This window comes from Anomaloglossus baeobatrachus, chromosome 11 (genome assembly GCF_048569485.1).
Source record: "Anomaloglossus baeobatrachus isolate aAnoBae1 chromosome 11, aAnoBae1.hap1, whole genome shotgun sequence".
NCBI lineage: Eukaryota > Metazoa > Chordata > Amphibia > Anura > Aromobatidae > Anomaloglossus > Anomaloglossus baeobatrachus.
Window position 1 is genome coordinate 132,554,546 of NC_134363.1, and position 21,502 is coordinate 132,576,047.

The window sequence follows — 21,502 nt, forward strand, 5'->3', positions numbered from 1 at the left end:
CCAGCCCCATTGACCAGCTGGGACTCCAAGTGAGGGTGGATAAAGGAAAATCAAGCACCGCAACATGAATAACCAGACTATATGAGTAAATTGTAGTGAGTGGTGAGGGTGGAGAACCCCTTTAAGCTTCACTTATGGGGATACAGAGACCAAAAAAAAAAATCGGGGCTATATTTTCCATTAGGCACAAGGAGAACATACCCATAGGCCGCCCCACTGGAAACCACACTTGGTCCACAGGAGCATCTTCTGTTCAATACTTACATACATGCGATGTAGCTCTGTGATGGAGGCGCCCCTACAATGGCTGATCAGCGTTTCAGAGGAGATTATATTCTACCTAAAAAGTCCCTCGCATGTAATGCAATACTCATTGTGCGTCTGAATGAATTTTAGCCGCAGTTATGAAAGGGTTAAACAAAGTCTTTGCATGCACAGCAGATATGACAAAAGACAGGAGAACAATCCGTGTTAGCTTTACCATATTTTCCACCGTCCTTAGATATTTAGCACAATGCATGTGTCCATTGTATTCCGCCAGGTCAGCAGCTGTGTAGCCATCGTGGTCTTTGATCCCAAGTTTAACACCATTAACGACAAGAATCTGGCAGCACTTGAATTGCAAACAAAGAAAAAAAAATTATTATTTTATTATTTTTTTTTAAATTTATCTTATTACTTACTGCAGGGGTGGGGAACCTCCGGCCCAAGGGCCGTATGCAGCCCGCGATGACTTTTATGTGGCCCCCGGGCACATTCCCAGGAACCACAGTGCTTTTCCTGGCTGCCAGCCCTTTAAATTTCATTTTGTGATCCGAGGAATTGCACGCTTCCAGGCCTGTGGGTGGATGCTAGAATGTACGGGCTCCTTCAGGGACCTGACTGCAGCCCGTACATTCTAGGCTCAACACTGGCCTGTGCTAGCGGGCTCAGGGATTACCTTGTGGTCGGGGTAAGCAGCGCACTGCGCTCCAGTCACAGAAGAAGATGTGCAGCAGATTTACCGTCCTCCATACTGTACATGCCTCCCGGGCATGTGCTGTGTGACTCCTCCCCCCCAGTGCTGTGAGTCTGCAACCCATCGCTGCCCCTCTCCCCCCGTGCTGTGTACCCCCTGGTGCTGTGTGACCCCAAGTGCTGTGTGGCCCCAAGTGCTGTGTAACCCCTCAGTGCAGTTTGTACCCCCTTGGTGATGTCTAAGCTTCCCCAATACATCCGTGCCACCTAATGTTGTCCATGCTGCCGCCAATGCTGTCCATGCCACCGTCAGTGCTGTCCATGTCCCCTAATCCTCTCCGTGCCCCCCTTATTCTGTCTGTGCTCCCCAGTGCTCTGTACCCCCAGAGATGTGTGCCACCCCCCAGCACTGGGGCACACAGTGCTCTGTATTTGCCACAGCTGTCTGTGCCCCCAATGCTGCCCGTGCCCCCCTAGTTCAGTCTGTGCCCTCCTGGTGATTGCTCCCGCAGTCCTATCTGTGCATCCCTAGTGCTACCACCTAGTGCTGTCCGTGCTGCCACCTAGTGCTGTCCATGCTAACACCTAGTGTTGTCTCTGCTGCCACCTAGTGCTGTCTATGCTGCCACCACCAGTGCTGTCTGTGCCACTGCCAGTGTTGATCGTGCCACCGCCAGTACTGTCCTTGTCCGCCAGTCCTGCATGTGGCCCCCTAGTTCTGTCTGTGCCACCGCCAGTGCTGTCCCTGCCCCCTCTAGTGATGTTTGTGCCCCAGCCCTTCTTGTGAGGTATATGCCCCAGCATCTCCTGTGATGTGTATGCCCCCAGCCCCTCCTGTGGTGTATATACCCCAGCCAACATTACAGGAGAGGCTGGGGCAAGTACATCACAGGAGAGGCGGGCGCATGATGTACATGCCCCAGCCTCTCTTGTAATGTACACAGCGCAGCCTCTCCTATGATGTGTATGCCTCAGCCCTTCCTGTGGTGTAACTATCCCAACCTCTTTTGTGATGTAAATGTCCCAACCTCTCCTGTAATGTGTATGCCCCGGCCTCTCCTGTAATGTGTATGCCCCAGCCTCTTCTGTAATGTGTATGCCCCACCCTCTCCTGTGATTATATGCCCCAGGCTCTCCTGTGATGTATATGCCCCAGTATCTCCTATGACGTATATGCCCCAGCCTTTCCTGTGATGTATATGCCACAGCCTCTCCTGTGATGTATATGCCACAGCCTCTCCTGTGATGTGTATGCCACAGCCTCTCCTGTGATGTGTATGCCCCAGCCTCTCCTTTGATGTGTATGCCCCAGCCTCTCCTGTGATGTGTATGCCCCAGTATCTCCTATGACGTATATGCCCCAGCCTTTCCTGTGATGTATATGCCACAGCCTCTCCTGTGATGTATATGCCACAGCCTCTCCTGTGATGTATATGCCACAGCCTCTCCTGTGATGTGTATGCCCCAGCCTCTCCTTTGATGTGTATGCCCCAGCCTCTCCTGTGATGTGTATGCCCCAGCCTCTCCTGTGATGTATATGCCCCAGCCCCTCCTTTGATGTATATGCCCCAGCCTGTCATGTGATGTATCTGCCCCAGCGTCTCCTGTGATGTGTGTGCCCCTGCGTCTCCTGTGATGTATACGTCCCAGCGTCTCCTGTGATATATACGCCTCAGCATCTCATGTGATGTATACGCCCCAGCGTCTCATGTGATGTACATGCCCCAGCGTCTCCTGTGATGTATACGTCCCAGCGTCTCCTGTGATGTATACGTCCCAGCGTCTCCTGTGATGTATATGTCCCAGCGTCTCCTGTGATATATACGCCTCAGCGTCTCATGTGATGTATACGCCCCAGCGTTTCCTGTGATGTATATACGCCCCACCATCTCTTGTGATGTGTATGCCCCCAGCCTCTCCAGACTGATAAAAACGTAGAAAAGCAGTTGTGAGAAACAACATGATCAATATTACCGAACATCACAGCCGCACCAAAGAGAAGCAGCTGTGGCCATCACAGTAGGGGTGAGTTAATTAATTGTTTGACCGAATATAGCAGGGTAGTTTTCAAGTTGATTATTTTGTGCAGCCCCAGATGGTTGGTAGAAAATTCCAAATGGCCCCCGGCAGTAAAAAGGTTCCTCACCCCTGATTTACTGTGACATAAAGTATATACACAGAGCTTTGCACTACCAGTTATGGCCACCAGGGGAAGAACAGTACAGGTCATATCTCAAAGCAGGATGGATGGATTAGCATTTATGTACGGTATGGAAGTATGTATTTTATAGACAGTTGGCTGCTAACATCAAACTGATCAATTCAAGGGAAGCATGAGTTAGAGTCAGATGCAAATCGGGAGGAAAATATTACAAACTCCAGCCACCTTCTGCATATATGGTGCAGTAATACAGTTAGGTCCAGAAATATTTGGACAGTGACACAATTTTCGCGAGTTGGGCTCTGCATGCCACCACATTGGATTTGAAATGAAACCTCTACAACAGAATTCAAGTGCAGATTGTAACGTTTAATTTGAAGGTTTGAACAAAAATATCTGATAGAAATTGTAGGAATTGTACACATTTCTTTACAAACACTCCACATTTTAGGAGGTCAAAAGTAATTGGACAAATAAACCAAACCCAAAAAAAAAATTTTTTATTTTCAATATTTTGTTGCGAATCCTTTGGAGGCAATCACTGCCTTAAGTCTGGAACCCATGGACATCACCAAACGCTGGGTTTCCTCCTTCTTAATGCTTTGCCAGGCCTTTACAGCCGCAGCCTTCAGGTCTTGCTTGTTTGTGGGTTTTTCCGTCTTAAGTCTGGATTTGAGCAAGTGAAATGCATGCTCAATTGGGTTAAGATCTGGTGATTGACTTGGCCATTGCAGAATGTTCCACTTTTTTGCACTCATGAACTCCTGGGTAGCTTTGGCTGTATGCTTGGGGTCATTGTCCATCTGTACTATGAAGCGCCGTCCGATCAACTTTGCGGCATTTGGCTGAATCTGGGCTGAAAGTATATCCCGGTACACTTCAGAATTCATCCGGCTACTCTTGTCTGCTGTTATGTCATCAATAAACACAAGTGACCCAGTGCCATTGAAAGCCATGCATGCCCATGCCATCACGTTGCCTCCACCATGTTTTACAGAGGATGTGGTGTGCCTTGGATCATGTGCCGTTCCCTTTCTTCTCCAAACTTTTTTCTTCCCATCATTCTGGTACAGGTTGATCTTTGTCTCATCTGTCCATAGAATACTTTTCCAGAACTGAGCTGGCTTCATGAGGTGTTTTCAGCAAATTTAACTCTGGCCTGTCTATTTTTGGAATTGATGAATGGTTTGCATCTAGATGTGAACCCTTTGTATTTACTTTCATGGAGTCTTCTCTTTACTGTTGACTTAGAGACAGATACACCTACTTCACTGAGAGTGTTCTGGACTTCAGTTGATGTTGTGAACGGGTTCCTCTTCACCAAAGAAAGTATGCGGCGATCATCCACCACTGTTGTCATCCGTGGATGCCCAGGCCTTTTTGAGTTCCCAAGCTCACCAGTCAATTCCTTTTTTCTCAGAATGTACCCGACTGTTGATTTTGCTACTCCAAGCATGTCTGCTATCTCTCTGATGGATTCTTTCTTTTTTTTCAGCCTCAGGATGTTCTGCTTCACCTCAATTGAGAGTTCCTTAGACCGCATGTTGTCTGGTCACAGCAACAGCTTCCAAATGCAAAACCACGCACCTGTAATCAACCCCAGACCTTTTAACTACTTCATTGATTACAGGTTAACGAGGGAGACGCCTTCAGAGTTAATTGCAGCCCTTAGAGTCCCTTGTCCAATTACTTTTGGTCCCTTGAAAAAGAGGAGGCTGTGCATTACAGAGCTATGATTCCTAAACCCTTTCTCCGATTTGGATGTGAAAACTCTCATATTGCAGCTGGGAGTGTGCACTTTCAGCCCATATTATATATATAATTGTATTTCTGAATATGTTTTTGTAAACAGCTAAAATAACAAAACTTGTGTCACTGTCCAAATATTTCTGGACCTAACTGTATATAGGTGAACTGGCAGGTGTATAGTAGTCATATTCTGGTACATAGTTGTTGTTATATCTATATACATACATAGGTGGCAATAATACACCACACAAAAATAAGTTCATGTCACTGGTAGATGAGCTCACACAATTTGTGCAATATTCGCTCACAACCTCACATTTATAAGCACAGTCCATTTAGCAGTAATGAGGCACTATTGTAATAGTTATATTCTTATACATAGGGGCAGTGTTATAGCAGTTATGTTCTTATACTTAGGGGCAGTATTATAGTAGTTATATTCTTGTACATAGGGGGCAGTATTATAGTAGTTATATTCTTGTACATAGGGGCAGTGTTATAGCAGTTTTGTTCTTATACTTAGGGGCAGTATTATAGTAGTTATATTCTTGTACATAGGGGGCAGTATTATAGTAGTTATATTCTTGTACATAGGGGCAGTATTATAGTAGTTATATTCTTGTACATAGAGAGCAGTGTTATAGTAGTTACCGTATATTCTTGTACATAGGAGCAGTATTATAGTAGTTATATTTTTGTACATAGGGGCAGTATTATAGTAGTTATATTCTTGTACATAGGGAGCAGTGTTATAGTAGTTATATTCTTGTACATAGGAGCAGTATTATAGTAGTTATATTCTTGTACATAGGGGCAGTATTATTGTTGTTATATTCTTCCGGTATCAAGGTATCGGAAGTTTTATTCCTGTCAATATGATGCAGTATTATGTGACATATATATTATTTTATTAAGTTATATTTTTGTGCATATGGGGCAAATGAAAAAAAAAGATAAACCTCTAGTTCCCCATTTTCCGCAGCATCGTGTAGAGGGGAACCTCCAAAGTTATCAGTGCTCATGTCCCCTCCATGGAGAAGAAGCCAGCTTAGGACCTTGGCATGACCTCTACTGGCAGCAAAGTGCATGGCAGTTGCTCCATCCGCATCTCGCTCAGAAAGACTTATATCTGTAAAACTCATCTGTAAGTTGAAAAAAAAAGTGAGGATTAATATTTGAGAACGGAGACAAACTTTTCATTTGCACAATAACCAGCTAGACCCAGATGTAGATCATTTCCAAATGGACTCAAATCAGGGAAATGAATTATGGCACACCTCGCATGGCTACCAACGTCCAATAGCATATGTACGTAACTCTCACATCTGTATCATTACTAACCTATACAAGGTTTAATGCGAGAAGCTTCTTCTTGTTATATCCCATCATAGCATCACAGAGGACACATCACCTAAAGTAGGCGACACTTCTCCAAATTGCCTAGGCATTAGTAAAGGTTAAGTCTGCCCAACAAAAGACCAAAGTGAACAGCGAAAGGTAAGGGAAGGGAAACCCTGTGTCTAGGGAAGAAAAAGATGGTGACCCCTGACCAAACTCACGTTGGTCCCTGGGGTCCCTCACCACCCTAGATAGTGTCCACACCGCGTTGAGCCGGATACCTGAGCCTAGGTATCCCTAGTGCTGGACCCTAAATAGGGAACAGGTGGGATGACTTCTTCGTCAACCTCACTAACCACTATAGGTAGACACAAGGAGGACACACAGGGGGAAAAGCATGAACTACTTATCTACAGATGGCTCAGGTAGGAGTTCAGCAAATTAAACTACTACTACAAGTAAAACTACTACAGATGAGTACAAGCCACCTGCTTGTAACCAGAGCTGAATAATATCACCAGCAACAGTCCAGGGAAGATGGGAGTATTTAAGCACAAGGGGAATACTGATAATCATCAGCTGGATGGAAGGAGTGCTACTACTGTGTACTAAAGGGGAATAGATGAAACTCCAGCAGGAAAGTTACCTACAGTGCCTTGCAAAAGTATTCGGCCCCCTTGATTTTTTTCAACCTTTTCCCACATTTCAGGCTTCAAACATAAAGATAAAATATTTAAATTTTATGGTGAAGAATCAACAACAAGTGGGACACAATTGTGAAGTTGAACGATATTTATTGCTTATTTTAAACTTTTGTAAAAAATAATAACTGAATATTGGGGCGTGCAATATTATTCATCCCCTTTACTTTCAGGGCAGCAAACTCACTCCAGAAGCTCATTGAGGATCTCTGAATGATCCAATGTTGTCCTAAATGACTGATGATGATAAATATAAGCCACCTGTGTGGCTTCACCTTCACAATTGTGTCCCACTTGTTGTTGATTCTTCACCAGAACATTAACATTTTTTAGCTTTATGTTGAAGCCTAAAATGTGGGAAAAGGTTGAAAAAATCAAGGGAGCCGAATACTTTCGTAAGGCACTGTAGTACACTGAATACTGACATCAGGAACAATAGAAAGTCAGGGAGCATTCTGTGCAGCCAAACGCTGTGACCTTCTATTGCCAGAAACCACATGACTGCCTGTTACTCGTGACACACCTGTGACACCCATCCTGGAAGGGGTCAGCTGACAGGGAAAGGACGGTTCATTCTAGAAAGAGTCAATGAAGGCCCAGTGAGCGAACATTCGACGCATAGTCGAACGGTTGTTAAGGTCGCATACAGCGGGTAGTTTGTGGCAACAGAGCAAAGGAGATATAAGGCAAGATGGTGTGAACCTCAAGAGAGGCCGAACATATAGGGTGTGAACAGCTTTGTAACTAGAGAGTGCTCCTCGGATGGAGGGGGTCTCAGACGATAGGAGCTGGAGGATGGAATCCTAATATCCAGGCCGCTTAACCGTCAAGATACCGGGTGATGTCTGCTGGTGCAGGACTCTAGTGGCCAGACCCTTTAATCGTCAAGGTACCAGGTTAACCTTAGATAGCATGTGAACGTAGTCAACCAATCTAGTGGTGTCCCACTAGACATGCAGGAGTCAACGCTTTACTCTGGTTATTATGGCATCTCCGAGGAGACTGGATGTGGGACTGTAGGAAAGGAAGGCGACTGTCATGGTGTGTACTGCAACTCTGGAATGGTTTATGTCGTGGGTGGAGGGATGCGCTCGCCATGCTCGGGTCCGGGGCTTTCTGCTGCTGCTGCTCGGTGGCTCGAGTGGTGGGCCGGACCCGGGGACTCTAGCAGCACTCCTCGCCCGTGAGTGAAAAGGGGTGGTATGTTTAGGGAGATTGTTCGTGACACCACCCACGGGACGTGGTGATGATGGCACCACCACTGCTGGTAACGTGGTTTCCGGGAGAGATGGTAGGGTGCAGCTGGGATGTTGTCCCATCCGTGGGTAGGGGGTTGGTGATGTAACGGGGAGGCTGGATGGCTGAGGTGCAGGGACTGCGCGGCGCGGTGCCGGACGGCACTGGTGTACTCACTCAGACAATCACTGACAGAGTCGCTGGTAAACCAAAACGGCCGGATGGACGGGCCCCGCAGCCGGCTGCAGTGTTGTTGTTGTGCTCTCCCCGGACGGCTGATGGTGGCTGTCTTTCCATGCACCTTTGAGAAAGTTCTTGACTCCTGTGGTTGCCCACCGGTAGTCCGCTCCACGGCGTATAGGTGCCGTAGGAGCCCGTTTTGGCCGCAGGCGCTGGCCCTTGGATCTCTAGCCTGTGGCGGTGGCTGTATATCCTCACGGTGTGGACTGTTGCCTTCTGTCGGGACTTGGTTGTTGGGGAACCCCTGGGGTTCCTGTCACACTCGGATTTGACTATTGACGGCGACTCCAAGCCTGGTCGGGGTCCGATGGCCCTGCCTGTGTGCTTAGCTTCACTCCGCTTCCGGTTCAATACCGGCGGGCCAACGCCCGACCCCGGTCCTTACGGCTTCGCAGAGTTCCACCATTTCCTGCAGACAGCCACCACCGTCTGCCAACCTTGCTGTCAGTGCCTGGGCTCCTACCCAGACACCTGAAGTGCTTACTCCTCTCACTTTCACCTCCAAAACTGATCTGACACTTTTCCCGCCTCCAGGCCTGTGAACTCCTCGGTGGGTGGGGCCAACCGCCTGGCTCCGCTCCACCTGGTGTGGACATCAGACCTTGGAGGGAGGCAACAAGGGTTTTTGGTTGACTGTTGTAACTGTCTAGGGTGGGGGCGTGTATGTTGGTATGTATGTGACTACCTGGCTAGTCCAGGGCGTCACATTTACACTGGGATTCACCGGACCAATTAAATCGGATGAAACCCAATGGGAGGTTGAACTGTGTCTGTTACTGCAAAGTGAAACTTTAAAGTGCTGGAGGATATGTGGAGTGTGAACGACAATGACCCATCCAGTAAAGAATCATGGTTTAAAGTGATCTGTTGGTCTCCTGAGTTGTCATCCGGTCCTGGCCAGCCACCGCCAGCATTCCAGAGTCCATACTCTTTAGTCTCTCAGTCTTTATTTACAAGGGTTAAGTATGTGACCGCTGCAGCCAATCACTGACTGTAGTGGTCTTGTGCCATACTACTGGCAGCACCACTCAGTGACGGGACTCATGATGCAAAGTAGTACAGCACATGATTCTAGTGGGGACTGATTGGCTCCAATGGACCCATACTGACCACCTGTAGACAAGGCCGGGGGGGACTATGGAGCAAAATCTGGATCCCTGTCGGAAGTAATTGATATTGTTTTTTCTATTTTATACTTTTTTGCAGCTGTTTAAAAATAAATTAAGAAGTTGGAACACCCCTTTAAGCTAGACCTAACAGAAAGTACACATTTTTTTTTTAAGACTTCCTTTTAAACTTTCACAATGTGCCTTTCCCCTATAGAATATAAACATTCAAAATATTATTAAAAAATACTACCGCAGTTAACATGCCAAGAGACAAAATGTAAAACACTTACCAACCAAACAATGACCGTACTGTGACCCATCTGTGCAGCTGCGTGTAATGGGGTCATCCCATCCGAGGCTCTCATGTGAGGGTCGGCCCCACAGTCTTTCACCAAATACTGAATGACCTCCAAATGTCCTTCTTGACAGGCTAAATAGAGGGGAGTGGCACCATTCCTTGTCTGAGAATTTATAGCACTAAAAGAAAAAATATAGTAGTTTAAATTGATATATTAAGTCAAATTTAGAAGCATTCAAAAATATTAACTTTGGATCAAAATACATGTTTTGAGAGTTCTTGGATTACGCTGAGGCTTAAAAATATCCTTCAAGTTGGCATTTAAATGTTGTAAAGTCTGTATGAATGCGATGTGATCATAGGGATCGTCTGTTACCACCAGGGGAAGATCTAAGAAACGTCATCTGCTGGAGAAATGTGTTATACAGTCATGGCCAAAAGTATTGGCACCCTTGAAAATGTTCCAGAAGATGAGGTCTTTCTCCCAAAAACATAATTGCAATAACATGTTTTCCGATACACATTTCCTTTGTATGTATTGGAACAACACAAAAAAAGGAGGAAAAAAATGGCAAATTAGTCAAAATTTGACACAAAATGCCAAAAATGGTCCACGACAAAATTGTTGGCACCTTTCTAAAATTGTGGGTAAACAGCTTTGTTTCAAGCATGTGATGCTCCTTCAACTTCACCTGTGGCAAGTAATAGGTGTGGGCAATATGAAAATCACACCTGAAACCAGATTAAAAGGGGAGAAGTTGATCCAATCTTTACACTGTGTGTCTGTGTGTGCCATACTAAGCATGGAGAACAGAAAAATGAGAACAGAACTGTCTGAGGGATTGATAAACAGAATTGTTGAAAAATATCAACAATCTCAAAATTACAAGCCCAGAGATCTTGATGTTCCTTTGTCCATGGTATATAACACAATCAAGAAGTTTACAACCCATGGCACTGTAGCTAATCTCCCTGGATATGGATGGCAGAGAAAAATTGATGATTCTTGGATGCTTCTGCTATGTGATAGTTAGTGCACTGGCTGCCCATATATCACAGGATCCAGTGCAAATTGCTTGCTCTCACCCACAAAGCTCTCCACAGTGTGGCACCCCCCTACATCTCCACCCTCCTCTCTTGTCTATCACCCCACCCGTTCTCTATGCTGTGAAAACAACATTCGACTAACATCCACACTAATCCGAACCACCCACTCAAGAATCAAAAAGACTTCTCTCGAGGTGCACCAATCCTCTGGAATGCTCTACACAAAGAAATTAGGACGATCCACAACTTACTCAGCTTAAGATGCTCCCTAAAAACACATATTTTTAGGGCGGCCTTTCACACTCCCTAGCCTAAATAAATTCACAGTCCCTCCACGTCTTCTCAGAACATAAATCCATGTCAAACTCCACCGCACCCAAAAGCATCTCAAAGTTTTGGGTGACTGGGTCAGGCAGCCTTTATCTATCCCCCATTTCTTTGAGATGGCTGAATTGCCGCTGTAAATAAGCACCTGTATCTTGTCCCCCCACCCACCTAATTGTAGATTGTAAGCTCTCACGAGCAGGGTTGTCTTTTTTGCTCAAATTATTGTATTTTCTATAACTGTTACGTGTTTGTATATGATCCTCCTGAATTGTAAAGCGCTGCGGATTATGTTGGCGCTATAGAAATAAAGATTATTATTATAATAACGCAGGATGGTGGCTAAGGCTACTTTCACACTTGCGTTGAACGGCATCCGTTGCATAAAATGGCATAACGGATGCAACGGATGGTACAAAACAACGTAAAGCTTTTTTTTTTTTTTAATGTTTTTTATTTTTTTTTTCTTCATTACAGTTTTACCGGCAGCAGACTATTGTGAACGATCAGCTGATCACTCTCAAAAGCCGGCTGCCGGGCGCTCAGCTGAGCGCTCTCACATGCCGGCTGCCGGGCATTCAGCTGAGCGCTATCACATGCCGGCTGCCGGGCATTCAGCTGAGAGCTCTCACAAGCCGACGGCCAGGCGCTCAGCTGATTGCGCTCACATGCCGGCGGCCAGGCGCTCAGCTGAACGCTCTCACATGCCGGCGGCCGGGCACTCAGCTGAACGCTCTCACATGCCGGCGGCCGGGCGCTCAGCTGACCGCTCTCACATGCCGGCGTCCGGGCGCTCAGCTGAACATTCGGCCACCGAGAGACAAAATAAAGTTTCTGTGATAAAAAAAAAAAAATGAGCATGCGCAGTGAAAAATAGAGGATTCCGCCGCTCAAAAAACATTACTTTTTGCACAATCCGTCATCCATACAAGTCTATGGGAAACTGCGGAATACGTTAACGGATTCCGCTGTTTTCCAAAAAGGGCGGATTGTGATGGAAGGGGAAAAACGCAAGTGTGAAAGTACCCTAAGCAGCCCCAATCAGGTTCCAAAGAAATTCAAGCTGTTCTACAGGCTCAGGGTGCATCAGTGTCAGGGCGAACTATCCATCCATATTTGATTTAAATTAAATGTTATGGCAAGAGACCCAGGAGGACCCCACTGCTGACACAGAAACATAAAAAAGCTAGACTGCAGTTTGCCGAAATGTACGTAAGCCAAAATCCTTCTGGGAAAGCAGCTTGTTGACAGATAAGACCAAAATAGAGCTTTTTGGTAAAGCATATCAGTCTACTATTTACTGAAAACAGAATGATGTTTACAAAGAACACAGACCCTACAATCACATATGGTGGAGACTCATATGTTTTGGGGTTGTTTTGCTGTCTCAGGCACTGGGTACCTTGACTGTGGGCAAGGCATCATGATATCTGAAGATTACCAAAGGGTATTGGATGGCAATGTAGTGCCCAGTGTCAGAAAGCTGGGTTTGTGTCCTAGGTCATGGGTCTTCCAGCAGGACAATGACCCCAAACATACTTCAAGAAGCCCCAGAAATGGATGGAAATAAAGCACTGGAGAGTTCTGAAGTGGCCGCAATGAGTCCAGATCTAAATCCCATTGACATCTATGGAGAGATCTTAACATTACTGCTGGGAGAAGACGACTTTATATATGAGAAACCTGGAGCAGTTTATAAAGAAGAGTCGAAAATTCCAGGTTAGAGGAGTAAAACACTTGTGGATGGTTATAAGAAGCGATTGATTGCAGTTATTTATTCCAAAGAGTGTGCAAAGAAATATTAAGTTGAGGGGGACAACAATTTTGTCCCGCTCATTTTTGGAGTTTTGTGTGATATTTTGTCCAATTTACCTTTTTTTTTTTTTGTTTTTTCCCTTCAGTTTTTTTGTGATGTTCCAATAGATACAAGTGAAATAAGCATGTGCAATTGTAATAATTTTCTGGGAAAAATACTTCATCTTCTGCAACAATTTTCAGGGTGCCAACACCTCCAGCCATGACTGTAACGTGGTGCCCATTGATTGAATATACTGAGCCCTCCACACTAGCTAATGGAGGGAGTCTTCACAGTCTTGTTAGCTGATATTAGGACAGTAAAGATAGATAGGTAATAACAGTTGCTACAATCATTCAATTAAGAATTGCATTTGTGTTTTATGGGTTTTTTTCTTCATTTTATTCATTTTGCAAAAATAAGACTGGATCCTGTAGAAAACAAATTATACAGTCTTTAGGTTTTTTATCTACATTTATTAAAAAAACTTTAAATATTATATTTTAAGATTCTAGTAAAGATGATCACCAAGTTAATAAAAGAATGATGGTTTGCATTGCTTTAGTCAGAGTGCAGTTATAGGACTTTCCACTAGATGGTGCTGTCTTACACGCCTCTGTCATGCTGCAGTAGTGCAGTAAACCAATTATGCACATATTGGATCAGATTTGCACGGTCAGATGGCAGGTAAGGAGCGCTTCTTAAATTAGTGAAGGAAGGATGTACTGTACAAAAATCCACAGGTCACGTTTGGCAGGAGATCGGTTAACCCTGCACATGTGGTAGAGGTTACGGGGCAGGCAGTAGTGGTAATCGTGGTTGCAGGGGACAACAGGTCACAGCACAGCCTGTCATTAACCCCTCACCTCACCCTTGTCGCACCAAACACAGAATAACTTCGTAACCGTTCAGACGACATTGCTTTCTCGCTTACAGCAAATAAAGTCTCAACACTGTTTCTTCTCTCAAACATGCAAACTTTATTTTCGTTCAATTTCTGGATTAATTTGGTCTGTACTTCGTCGACGGCACTGGTACTCACCCTTTAGAGGTTCCTTTTACTCTTTCACAAACACAATTTAGCAGCGGTCTGTATCCCTGACAGCTGGGTTCTGCCTGACACCTCAAGGCCTCTCATTTCTTCACTACACTTCACACTGGCACCGACCGGTTCATTAAGTCCATTGAGCCACTTCACCCCACCCACAGGGGACGCTAACATGCACGAATTACTGCAACCGACAGGGCTCTCCCATCCGTGCCCAGGCCATCCAGCCATACCCTACTTCTTGAGGGCACACTGACCTTCAGTTAGTGAGGAAGTCGTTGAGTATCACGAGCCAGGTAATACGAACGACAGATCCCCGACCGTCAGACTACACCCCTCTTCCCAGGGATGCAGTTAGCCAATCCAAAATGGATCCCACTTGTCACGGCCGCAGGGGTGACCCTTAGGGTTAGAATCTTCAAATTGGGCGTAATCACGCTACTTCTCCACTTGGACTCCCTTATCCCCTTCCCCATTGCAACAGGGCAATCGGGAAGAGTCGGGTAAAGTGATGGGATTGTCACATCTCATGGATACAGAAATCTTGGGCGGCTGTAGGCTGCCATTTTTAGGCTGGGGGGCCCAAAAACCATGGGTCTCCCAAGTCTGAGAATACCAGCCCCCAGCTGTCATGGCTAGGTATCAAAATTGGGGGGACCCCTTAAACTGCTCAAAACCACATCCAAAAAGTTTATCAACCATTCAGGTGCGTCACAGGAATGAATGCAACGTGGAATGAGTATAAAATTCCATTTTGCCTAAAAAATTAGCTTTAGTCCTAATTTAGTCAGTTTTACAAGAAACAGCATGACAAAATGGACCCCAATATTTAACCTAATTTCTTCTGAGCGCTCTAATATCCCGAATGTGGTCAGAAACCTATATTTGGACAAACAGCCAGGCTCCGAAAAGAAGGAGCAACATTTGAATTTTGGAACAAAAATTTGTCTGAAATAGATTGCGGGCAGTATGTCACATTTCCAGGGCCATTCTGGAAACTAGATGCCTCAAGGATTTTATCGAGAGGTATAGCGAGCGTTATGAACCCCCAGGTATTTCACAGAATTTGATAACATTTGGTCATATGGAAATTTTTCATTTTTTTTTCCAAAAAAATGTTGCTTCAGCACCAAATTTCTCACTTTTACAAGAGACACTACCAAAAACTGGACCCCAAAGTCTGTCCTTTGTGGATAGTGATACCCACCATGTAGTAAAAAAGTTCTGTTTGGCGAAACAGGAGGGTTCGGAACTGAAAGAGCAATATTTGAATTCATCTAGGGGTGTTTTGAGCATTTTGTACCCATAGATGCTTCACAGACCTTTTTAAAATCTGGATATGAAAATGATGGTTACGTTTTTTTCCGCTAAAATGTTATTTTAGCCCAAAATTTGTAATTTTGACAATGAATAATAGGAAAAAACGGGCCCCATAATTTTTACACAATGTCTTACGAACACCTTGATACCCTATACATGGTCAAAGACTAATGTTTGGGCACATGACAGGGCTTGGAAAGCAAACAGCGCTACTTGATTTTTGTAAAGCAATTTTTGGACAATGTGTTCCATTTGCAGAGCCCCTGAGGTGCTATAAATGCAGAAACAATCACATGTGACCGCATTTGGCAATCTAAACTCTATAATGAATTCATCTATTGGTGTACTGAGTATTTTTAACCTACAAACTACACAGTATTTTATTAGATTGGGCTGTGATAACGAAAAATGTAGGAGTTTTCACCGGCGGTCACATTTGGTACTGTGTGAACCACCAGCTGTGACCTCAGGTGAACTCGCTGCCAGACTGCTCTGCCACTGTGTGACACAGTCCAACAGTCTGGCAGTCACAGTTGGTACCATGGGAGCCCCCAGCTGTGAGCTCTGTTGAACTGACTAATGTCACTGCTTCTCACAGCCGGGGGCTCCCCTGATGCTCTCAGTGTGTTCCAGAGGCTGCAGTGACTGGTCTTGTTTCTAATATCACTGTGTACTGCGGCCTACGGATGTAGCAGAGCCAAGGATCATCATGGGACATTGTTGCGAATTATGGCGGACCTGTGGAGGTATTTTTGCGGTAATAAATGGGTAAAAGAGGGTGTTTTTCATTTCAAATAAATGATTTTTCTGTATTTATTTATTTTTACTTACACGGTTAGTAATGGTAGTGTCTCATGGACACCTCTCCACTAACATAGGGCTTGATGGCAGCTATGATTTTGACAAATTCTACCTATCATCAACCCCAAAAGTATTACCTCGATTGCCACCACACCAGGGCAATCAGTATAAGCCAGGTAAAGTGCCAAAATTCCCACATCTAATCTGATGGGGCTGCTGTGGGCTGGTATTTTCAGGCTGGGAAGGGCCAATAACCATGACTGTTCCCACCCTTTTAATACCACCCCCCAGTTGTATGCTTCACCCTACATAAGGATAAGGCTGCACATCAAAGTTAGATAATAGTATAATGCTATAAGCATACCGAAAAACATTGAAGCATACAATGAAAAATGCCACTTGCTAATTTGAAAGTGTGAATAATGAAATGCATACCTGCCATGAATATTAGGAAAAAAGAGATATTTAGCAATCGCATTGATCAATATAACTGAGCCCCAAAACCTCGTCAAGGAATATCTCTATATTGGGGTCCCTAGCTCTATGACCCTAACTGTGTGTCATCTCATTGCAATTAAAAACTGCTGTGTGTGGAGAGGGGTAACCAAGGACTTTCTTATATAGGAGATGGAAAAAACATGGCCGAAAGGGGCGGAGCTGTGTTCACATTCAGAAAAAAAAACTTCATGAAATGAAAAAATATTCATGGCAGGTATGCATTTCATTATTCACACTTTTGCATTTTTCATTGTATGCTTCAATGTTTTTTGGTATGCTTATAGCATTATACTATTATCTAACTTTGATGTGCAGCCTTATCCTTATGTACTATGTATTTTTTTGGCTTGCACTCATAATATATATTAGTGCTCACTTCAGTTATCCTTAGTATGCTTCACCCTGGCTGGTTATCAAAAATGGGGAGACCCCATGTAGGTTTTTTAAATTATTTATTTAAATAGTTTTAAGAAATGGCATTGGATTCCCTCTATGTTTGATAACAAGCCAAGATAAAGCAGACAACTGGGGGTTGCAGCCCATAGTTATGTTTTATCCGCGTTTGTTATCAAAAATAGGGTGGGAGCACACGTCATTATTATTATTATTATTATTAATAATAATAATAATAATAATAATAATAAACTGCTGTCTCTTTCCAAATAAGTGTACATAGATGGGCAAACCTAGAATCATCACCACTAGTACCATTTTCCATGTTACAACTCATGGTCTACAAGTATGCTGCCTTCTAATATGGCTACGACCGCTCCGTACACTTTCCATTCTTTAACATTATGGAAAAAACTCAGATTTCGTTACCAATTACAATCTAACTCATCCCCATTATTAGCATTATTTAACAATTCAATTTTCAATCCCAGGTTAGAAACAAATTCTTTTAAATGGTGGAAGCTAAAAGGGACCACTAGTTTAAAACATATCTGGTCCCCTACTAATACAGTGTTGTCCAGACAGGAATTTATCCATAAATACAATCCACTTTTTAAAGAATTGATGCATATTAATCATGTTTTACATTTTGCTCAAAAAAACTCTGTTAGTAGGATAGCTCCAATGTGCACAGCCTCTGAACAAACATGCGTTTATGACCCTTTTGATCGGGGGACAATCTTATTATTTTATTCTGTTTTTACTTCTTCCCCTTAGAATAAAAAATGGGGTTTATGGAACAAGGGAAACTGACCTAGGTTAGGAATGCCATGTGACAGGTGGCACCACCAGGCGTGGATATATCATTGGTGCAACCTGTGCAGGTGCACTGGGGCCCAAGAGGTTGGGGGTCCCATTTCTACACTACCAAATCAGGTGGACTTGTGCTTTTTTTTGCCTGAAAAGGACCAATATATTGTTTATTTTTTGTCTGTGTTCGCCAGTGGGTACCACTATTATGATACATTATCAAAGGGCAGTAACCAGACTTCACTCACTTCTGAAACATCTCAGAGTTTTACATGGGGCATCCTACGTTCCAACAAGATTGCACAAAATATATCCCAACTCATTAGATACAGTAGATGTTTCGGGGGGAGGATTTACCAGGAGATATCAAACATATACAGTACAGACCAAAAGTTTGGATACACCTTCTCATCTCTAGAACAACTGTTAAGAGGAGACTTTGTGCAGCAGACCTTCATGGTAAAATAGCTGCTAGGAGACCCCTGCTAAGGACAGGCAACAAGCAGAAGAGACTTGTTTGGGCTAAAGAACACATGGAATGGACATTAGACCAGTGGAAGTCTGTGCTTTGGTCTGATGAGTCCAAATTTGAGATCTTTGGATCCAACCACCGTGTCTTTGTAGAAAAGGTAAACGGATGGACTCTACATGCCTGGTTCCCACTGTGAAGCATGGAGGAGGAGGTGTAATGGTGTGGGGTGCTTTGATGGTGACACTGTTGGGGATTTATTAAAAATTGAAGGCATACAGAACCAGCATGCCTACCACAGCGTCTTGCAGCAGCGTGCTATTCCATCCAGTTTGCGTTTAGTTGGACCATCATTTATTTTTCAACAGGACAATGACCCCAAACACACCTCCAGGCTGTGTAAGGGCTATTTGACTAAGAAGGAGAGTGATGGGGTGCTATGCCAGATGACCTGGTCTCCACAGTCACCAGACCTGAACCCAATCGAGATGGTTTGGGGTGAGCTCGACTGCAGAGTGAAGGCAAAAGGGCCAACAAGTGCTAAGCATCTCTGGGAACTCCTTCAAGACTGTTGGAAAACCATTTCTGGTGACTACATCTTGAAGCTCATCAAGAGAATGCCAAGAGTGTGCAAAGCAGTCATCAAAGCAAAAGGTGGCTACTTTAAAGAACCTAGAATATAAGACATATTTTCAGTTGTTTCACACTTTTTTGTTAAGTATTTCATTCCACATGTTTTAATTCATTGTTTTGATGCCCTCAATGTGAATCTACAGTTTTCAGAGTCCTGAAAATAAAGAAAAATCTTTGAATGAGGGTGTGAAACTTTTGGTCTGTACTGTATGTTGGACATGCCCACTAGTAAAACCATTTGGCAGGGTGTTAACACTTTAATTATAAATTTATTGGGTAGGTCTATCCAACTTGGTCCAACTGTTCCTCTTTTAGGAGATAAAATCACTGGTATTTCCAATAAGACCTATAGTTTAATGAATTACATAACTATGGCTTCATGGATATATGTAGCTTCTAAATGGGAAACCTTCAGTTTTTTCTTTGTCTGAGCTTAAAGGGGTTGTCCACTACTATGACAACTTCTTCTAATGCCACATGTTTCCTAATGGTGAAATAGTGAAGTATATACTCACCTCCTGTTCCAGCGCCGTTCCAGCAGTGCTGCGGCTCACGGTTTGAGGGCTTGTGGTATCAGGGCTCATGTGGGGTTGTGATGTCACGCGAGTCCTTCGTCCAATCAGCTCCAGCTTCCTTCTTCTCGCTTTCGGACCAAACAAGTTAATTAACAGGAAGTGAGTGCTGCGGCTCTGCTTACTTCCTGTTGCTTGCTTGTGGAATCAGAAGGGGTTGTCCCAGTTGTGTAGAATCAATACATTGATGTTCTATGAAGGCATTGAAGCTATGAGAACACATACACTAGAGATTTTCTTTAATGTTTGGACCCCTTGGATAGATCTCCCTCCAGACCCACACTTAAACCAAGATTTAAACCTTTTGCCCTTATCTTCTAACAATTGAAAAAGATTTGTTGACCATGGTTTTATACTTAATATGATATAAATATTCTATTTCTTGATTTTATGAATCTGTATTATTTTGTTCTAATATACTGTATCTTATACATTGTCTGTAAAACAATCAATAGTTAACCTTTATGAAGCTTGATGCTGCTGATGTTTAATGATGATATTTTCTTGATGCCTATCACTTTTTTTTTTATTCCTGGCCCCATTACTCCCCAATCCTTCTTCCCCCTCTCAGTTATTATTTTTAGACTATGAACGGACCCCCTGCATAGAGAAACTATACAAAATAAATGTGCATATCTTAAAATGTTGATAAAATGTCAATAAAACCTTTCTTAAAACTAAAAATTAAAATTGTATTTAATTGTTCATATGCAAGAATCACTAATGAAACACTGATGGTAAAACCTGACACATTGACCAATTACCAATGAAAATATGGTCCAAAATACTGATGGAAATCAGATTATTTTTTAACTACCAGATAAATTCTGGAGATCTGAATGAGGCCTTAGGGTGTAGAGTATGCAAATCATCTCAATCACAGAATGAAAGAAACTATGTAACAATATCCCTTAGGAGAAATAGCTTCCCTATAAGTCAATGTCTGACAATTTAACGCATCTTTTAACATAATTAGGGGTATATGCGCAAGAATCTCATCTGCAGACTACAGACTGCCTGTTTCAGGATGGTTTCTCCTCGTTATTGTGGATCAGTTTGCGGAGTGCAACGAGAATGTGGTGGAGCTACTTTGGAAACTAATGGCCCTATTTTAACTTTGTGGCTTTTTAAGCCACTTTTTTCTTTGTTACTGTCATGAGTGTGTCGCATCCACATGTTACCTTTTCAGATCTGAGATCAGTCGGTCTCAAAGATTAATTAATCGCAGGCCCTCTTTGGAGTCTACAGAGTATTGGAGTGGATTGACTTTCATTTAAAACTGAAAGGGTTAAGCACCTTTTCCTTTCTGTCTGAAATTACTCTTAGCCCTAATCACAGCTGCATCATCTTATCAGCACCTCCTTCCACTATATTTGCTCACTCCTGGTTTCACTCCATGCCGGTGATAGATCTTGACCACTTTGAAGGATCCTGTCTCTGGAGAAGCTGAGGTGTTCGTTTTAGTTGCAGCTGTTAAGTTTGTTGCTGGAGAAACTAAGGAGTGCTATTTGTTGTGTTTTTCCATACCTGTTTGTCTTATATTCCTCATATTGTTTTATTGCAGTAGCGTGACTAGCTCAGGGCCAGCGAGGGCCTTAGCACGTGACAGCAAAAGGGGGGGAAGGACCCATCAAGGGACGTTAGGGAGTCCAGGGATCAAACCCAGGTGAGCGTTAGGAGGTGATCCCGCTTCCCTCTCCCTATCGCCAGGTCCTTCCTTTACATCTTCCCTTTTTTTCCCTTTGGGAACACAGGGTGTTCTCTTGCACCCAGCGTGACAATTACCTTGTCATAGTCGCGCCAGAGGAAGTTTGAGAAGACAGTATGATGGTGGGGGAATGGGTGAGGAAAACGGAAAGGGAGGGATGGCTGAGCAAACAGTATGGGGGATGGTGAGGAAACAGTATGGGAAGTGGGAGTTGGGGGAGCAGCGGGATGGACATTTGTGGAGAAAATGTGCGAGAAGACAATATGAGGAGTGGGAGGACAATGTGTGAAGAGAC

General features: G+C 43.9%; 1 protein-coding gene across 1 annotated transcript in view; it reads right to left on the reverse strand.

Annotated features, from left to right (window-relative positions):
• The window catches only part of ESPN (espin), a 304,695-nt gene that overhangs the window by 190,186 nt on the left and 93,007 nt on the right, over positions 1-21,502 (reverse strand). Inside the window, exons 3-5 of the mRNA XM_075328416.1 lie at positions 9,782-9,968; positions 5,827-6,009; positions 482-613 (exon numbers count right to left, since the gene is read on the reverse strand). Of these exons, the coding sequence (XP_075184531.1) occupies positions 482-613; positions 5,827-6,009; positions 9,782-9,968 (502 nt within the window). The remainder of the gene's footprint in view (positions 1-481; positions 614-5,826; positions 6,010-9,781; positions 9,969-21,502) is intronic.